Genomic DNA, 6276 nt, shown 5'->3' with positions numbered 1-6276 from the left:
TACATACATACATACATACATACATACATACATACATACATACAAACATACATACATACATCTTCTTATCTGCCTATTTGTTTAATCAAATGCCTTAACCTCCTTAAAGTGACTCCTGATGTGAAAGAGCACCAGCACTACTCTATAATTGTCACCCTGTCTAAGGATAAGTCCAGCCACACTACTGAGGAATCATATTTCAACTACTTGTACTTGATCTCAATCTATCAGTTGTGATTCTCATCTCATGAACATCAGGTGAGGGTTGGAACGGTCCAGAAAAGCAAGAGCTTTGTATCTCAGCTCATCTCCTTCTTCACTACAACATACTGGAGCAATGCTTTCATTACAATGACTCAGGCTGTTATCTGTTGATACATCTCCTGCTCCATTCCACAAACACTTGTGATCAAAAGACACTCCTCCACTTGATGCACCAGTGCCTTCCCACTTGAGAAGACAACATCATAAAAAAGCCAACAACGCACATCTGCATCTGTTTTTGCTGCTGCTGAAGCTACAGTGATTCTGTCTCCCAGCATACACACATTGTTCTATTGCAGGTGTATGACTTCTAGGTATTGGTCTTGTAGGACATCTGGTTCAGAATGTTCACCTCCACCAAGCAGTGTGTTGTGTTTGCATCGATACGCTGACTGACAATGAGAGGGCAGCCAGGCATCTGAAATATTTAAACCTTGTCGACCTCGACTTGTCTGTCTGTAAAACTCACCTTTAGCACATAAGAGATACTGTACAAACTTCAACAATCCTGTCAGGCCACTAACAGTGATAATTTGTGTTTGTTATCGATGTGCCACTTACTCTGCTTGCCTGCAGGTGCCACCGAGTGGTTTCGCCCAACTTTTTTTCCCAGGAAGGTCAGCGAGTAAGATCCACTCGCCGTTCCAGAGGAGTTCATAAACATTGTGTCTTTAACGCTCACTTCTGTTTGGGTGATGAAACTGGATCAGTCCAAAGTCTGCAGAGAAAAGTAACTTAAAATCCTTTTGAAGCCTAAAAAGATGAGAAAGGTTACTTAGTATGCAATCACGTGTCTCCAAAAATACTTCAATCCATGTTAAGAAACCTTGTTTAGGTTCTTATTATTTGCAGATGTGACAAAGCTCCCACACCAGTGAGTGTAATTCATTTCTCTGCCTCTTCCAGCTGCTAGAAGCCGCAAAATACCAGGAAGAAAACCTTCAAATCTTTAATATTCAAAGTCTTTTTTTTTTGTTTGTTTTGTTTCAGTCTTTTGAAACAACTGGTTTTGACACAATTGTTAAATCATTTAGCAAGAACAGGCACAAAATATGCAAATCAACTGATAAAATATCTGAGGACCGAAATACTAAAGTCTTTTTTTGTCAGGGGAGAGGTTAACATTGCTAGAAAATCTAAATTAAAAGACTTATCTGACAGTACCTGGTTCTGGGAGCTGATCGGATCCTCTCAATGTGGTTCAGTGGAGCTTAGTTGCTGCTGTGGATGAAAAGGATGAGTTGATCCTGATCTCTAAGGGGAACCAAACTCCAAACAGTCTTTAAATATTAAACTCGCAGAGATGGAGTTTCACCAGGGGCTGGCTTCAAATCCCAACAGAGAAAAGATGCGCCAAACACTCCTCAGGTTTCCTGTGTGTAAGTTAGAGATTGTAACGGAATGCTTTGTGGCACTCACAGTTTATGTTCTCATTTGTAATGTTTTCATCTGTTTTTCCTGGAAAATCCATCACTTTTCTCAATTACAAAATTTAAGGGAATGTAGCTAAAATAGGTCACTGGTTACATGTTTTCTTTACAAATGGAGGATAGAGGGAGCACTTTTCTAACAATAGGTCTATTCCTTCAGTGGGTATTGTTAATAAAGGCAGTGCATCTGCTGCTTCTCACTGACGCTGCTCTCAGTTGTTTCTGGATGAGCTATTCTTTCAGGCTTTCCTTTTTTTCTGTAAGCCAAGGGATTCATTTGGAACATTTGGTGCACGGCCTGGGCATCTGTTTAACACACCATACTTAAATGTAAATCCTCTCATGATGCTACTTTAATGAAAAAAAGAGTTGCCTGCTCAGCTTTTTAGTGTCCTGTACTGTAGATTCAAACCCTGCTCTGACTTGACCCTTTAAGGTGTTGCTTTGTGAAATATTCTAGTAAATACTGTAACTCATGTCAGTACAAGTCCCAACAGAAACAGGTTCTCCAGTTTGAAAAGGACATTGAAACATTGCTATATTGGACTGTTTGGCATGAAGACATTGTCTGACTGTTGAAATAATGTCGTTAACCAAACACGTCATTATACTGGTGATCAGCACCGTGTGAAAGGTGTTTCAGGTCTGTAACAAAGACAAACCCCACCTTTATCTCATAAAAGCAGCCAGACTCTTTTAAGGAATCTGAGGTGATCAGTACTCAGATATTTGCTTTGTGACTTTCTGACACAGTTACAGTGAACTGAAGGGACTATGATGTGTTTAAAGTGATCTCTGATAACATTTAGCTTTATGAGAAGGAATGTCAAAAGTTGTTTTTTTATATGAAACTGTTCTCTTCCACCAAGCAAAAAATGTGAAACAAATCAATGCAAATTCCAAAAGTAAGTTTAATAGAAGTTGAAGTGAAAAAAGTACCAGTTTTTTCTTAAACAGCTTTAAAAATGCATTTCTTTAAAGAGAATAGAATAAAATAGAAACAGCCTTCATTGTCCCGCGCAGGGAAATTGTCTTGTGTCTCAAGTCCTTGTGCTCGGCTTGCGCAAACATGCGAGCAAAGAGTTTGAGCAGGAATGTGCAAGAAGTCAAATTCTTCAGTCCAGCGCAACTTTAAAGTCACTTTTTATTATTTTAGAAAGGCAGTCTAGTGTTGTGACTATGGATTTATTTATTTGCTCAGTGGGTGAACATTTCCTTCTTGACAAGAAATCTGCAAGGATAAAAAATGCATCAAATGTTAAGATTCACATTAGGACCAAAAAACCAACAGTTGGCACAAGGATGGCTTTGACTGAGAATTAGATTAAAAAAAATTATACTTGTGTACACAAATATTACATTTTTTTCTGGAACATTTTCATTTCTGTGAAATATAACTAATCATTTAGAAACAAGGATATGCAACCACCATCTCTCAACCAGAGTCTCAGAAACGATGAGGTGATAACCAAAATGACATGCGTGACCTCATGCCACTTTGTGAGATCTTGTGAGATGTTAGAGCTCAGAAGATCATGAGCTCTATTGCCTAGGCAACAGATAAACATAAAAACAAGAAGTGAAAATGTCTCTCAGAGCAGCCATGAGGATATCCTTCTTTTCTACACGATCACTATTTATGAAAGCTTAGAAGGTGTCACAACAAATGTGTTTAAGGCGGGTAGCTTTTTAAGAAAGCCTGCAGGAGAAACTGTGTTTTGGGTGTTGCTCTGTGAAATGAGCTGTTCATGATGCAGGACTGAAGCTCAGCCCAGCTGCAGCCATGGAGGGGAGGAGGCTGGGTTGGCCCTGTTTCTAGGTGGGGTTAGCTGCTGTATAAAAAGTCTCTGTTTGGATCTACAACGCCCCTGGAACCAACACAGAAAAGTCACTTCTCGTCACTTCTGTCCTCTTAAGCAACACGGTGAGTTTTATCTGCAACTTTAAGTTTGCTGTTCAAAGTTTGAATCTTTATTTTCTGCCTCTTAGCTGCTCTCTTTTTAAATGCTGATGTAACTTTATGGGGTTGTGGCTGAGACAGTGTTTACATATTTGTTGTAATTAATGCAGTTGTGGTGGTTTAGCTGGTTTTCATTCAGAATCAGGCTTTAACAACAGAAAGAAAAGTAACATTTGGTGTAAACTACAGTATTCTGTGTCCATGCTGTGCTGGATGTGGGTGTGGCAGATCAGTCTGAACACTTCTAATAAACACACGGGGTTTGGTTTTTGTTCTCGAGCGAAGGTTGAACAAGGACAAGTTTCCTTCTTCTGCTATTGAGTTTAATGCAAAATAAAGTTTAAATCAAAGATATTTTCCTTTCATTTTAACCACTTTGACTTTTTCTTCACCAATGTCCTCTCCTCTTTACAGATGGCGAAACCATGTTCCATCGGTGACTACTTGACGCAATTCGTCTATCTGGGCATGCCTGATGAGTCAGTACGTAGCCCCATGGTTCTGTTCCAGTTGCTAAGGCCAATAAACAGTTTTTTCTTTTTTTTCTCCTCCTTCCTCTTGTGGTATGCTGGGGTGGAAAAAATGATCAGGCAGAGAAGGATAGAGAAAGAGAAGTCTGCAAGATAGACGGGCGCTGAATGAATGAGTTTACAAAAAGAAATGGAGGAAAGCTGCTAAGATAAGATGAAAGCTGACATTAAAAAAGAAAGTGAGACTTGATTGTAAAGTTTGTTTTAAAAAAGGGATAGGTGGCTGCTCTTAGTCTTGGAAACATGTGACTCAGAGAAGCAGGAATGTGTGCCCCACCCTTTTTAAACCCTGCAAACAGAACAAAATGGTACTTCTCTTTTCCTCCTGTGCTTAACGTGAGCAGCGGGTAAGTTACAAAATACGGTACCACTTTTCAATGAGGCTCCCCTTATAGATGGCTTGTAAATAGTTTATAGATAGGTTATTAATTCATCTATAACCACTTTATAAATCATTAATAAGTGTTTATAATGCATTAATTAAGAATAAGAAAGAGACAAAACTGTCTGGTTTCTTGCTAAATAGTGAACCAAATCTGTTCATGTACATATTATAAAGTGTTATATTAAACATTTCACACTAGGTTAACTTGTAAACACAATAATGTATTGGAAACACATATTTACATTAGTAAGTAAGTAAGTAAGTAAAAGTTTATTTATATAGCACCTTTCACAGAAAAGGATTTCACAAGGTGCTGTACATCCATTATCAGGAAGAAAAAGCCAAAATTAGATCTTTGATAGTTGTGGATATGTATAATAGTGCAATATTATGTGTAAAATATGTGTTTCCAATACATTCTTGTGTTTACAAGTTAACCTAGTGTGAAATGTTTATTATAGCACTTTAGATGTAATATGTACGTGAACAGATTTGGCTCACTATTTGACCAAAAAACGGACAGTTTTGTCTCTTTCTCGTCCTTAATTAATGCATAATAAACACTTAATAATGATTTATAAAGTGTTTACAGATAAATTAACAACCTATCTATATAGTATTTATAAGCCATCTATAAGGGGAGCCTTATTGTAAAGTGGTACCCAAAATACTGCTATCTTGCATGATTTCTGCCTCGGCTCAAAGTCTCAGTGGGTTGTATTCAATTCACTCCAGCAGGGGCTTCTAAAGGAATAAAGAAAAAAAGATCCCCAGTTTTTAGTGTCTCCTAATGCAGAAAGCTGAAAGACTGACACAATGGGTGTGATAGACCAATCTGTTTGCTTAAGCATGATTAAAATCTCCTTTAAGTATCTGAAAAATGTACTTTGCAACCTGCCTCTTCCACTCCTCTGAGCAGAGGCCAAGTTTGTGCTAAACACAATCAATCATTCGTTCTCTCTCTTAGCTCATGCAGAACGAAGGAACAGTGACAGCAGCACCCAACTTCAACCCCAGCGCAGATGCAGCAGTCCTGGACAAAGCCATCAAAGCAAAGGGTAAACTTCAAATAAACAAATGTAGGCTTTTTGTCATGTGTGAGCATGTTGTGGCCTCACTTCACCTTGCTGCTTCTACAGAACTTCATTGTTTATTGAAAAGGTGACGCTCATCATTACAGCGTATCTGTAGACGTGCTTAAAAAGTCAGTTGTCAACTTGTTGGTCCACAACGTTTAACCCAAACAATGTGTGCTAACGTAAGAATGAAAGAAATCATGATTCTGTTCCCTTTGCAGGTGTGGATGAAAACACCATCATTGAAGTTCTGGTCAAAAGGAGCAACGAGCAGAGACAGAAAATCAAAGAGGCTTACCAGCAAGCCACTGGCAAGGTAATGATAACTCCACAAACTTGTGGCCAGGAAGGAGATTTACTCTGCCAATCCTGCTGAACAGGATTTATTACTCATACAGCATGTGACTTACACTACCTGAGCATTAGGTCTATGTTTCCCTCTTAGCCTCTGGACTCAGCTCTGAAAAATGCTCTGAGTGGAGATCTGGAGGATGTGGTGCTCGCTCTTCTGAAAACACCAGCCCAGTACGATGCTTGTCAGCTAAAACAGGCAATGAAGGTACTGACACTCACACACACGCACACACAAACACACACACACACACACACACACACACACACACACACACAC

General features: G+C 38.9%; 1 protein-coding gene across 1 annotated transcript in view; it reads left to right on the top strand.

Moving 5' to 3' along the window:
- Positions 1-3477: 3477 nt before the first annotated feature.
- anxa1a (annexin A1a) overlaps positions 3478-6276 on the top strand; it is a 6711-nt gene continuing 3912 nt past the window's right edge. The window contains exons 1-5 of the mRNA XM_014012051.1: positions 3478-3618; positions 4069-4137; positions 5537-5627; positions 5867-5961; positions 6091-6204. Coding sequence (XP_013867505.1) covers positions 4069-4137; positions 5537-5627; positions 5867-5961; positions 6091-6204 — 369 coding nt within the window. The 5' untranslated portion in view covers positions 3478-3618. The remainder of the gene's footprint in view (positions 3619-4068; positions 4138-5536; positions 5628-5866; positions 5962-6090; positions 6205-6276) is intronic.

Source organism: Austrofundulus limnaeus, unplaced genomic scaffold, assembly GCF_001266775.1.
Source record: "Austrofundulus limnaeus strain Quisiro unplaced genomic scaffold, Austrofundulus_limnaeus-1.0 Scaffold88, whole genome shotgun sequence".
NCBI lineage: Eukaryota > Metazoa > Chordata > Actinopteri > Cyprinodontiformes > Rivulidae > Austrofundulus > Austrofundulus limnaeus.
This window is presented reverse-complemented; position numbering and strand designations above follow the sequence as displayed.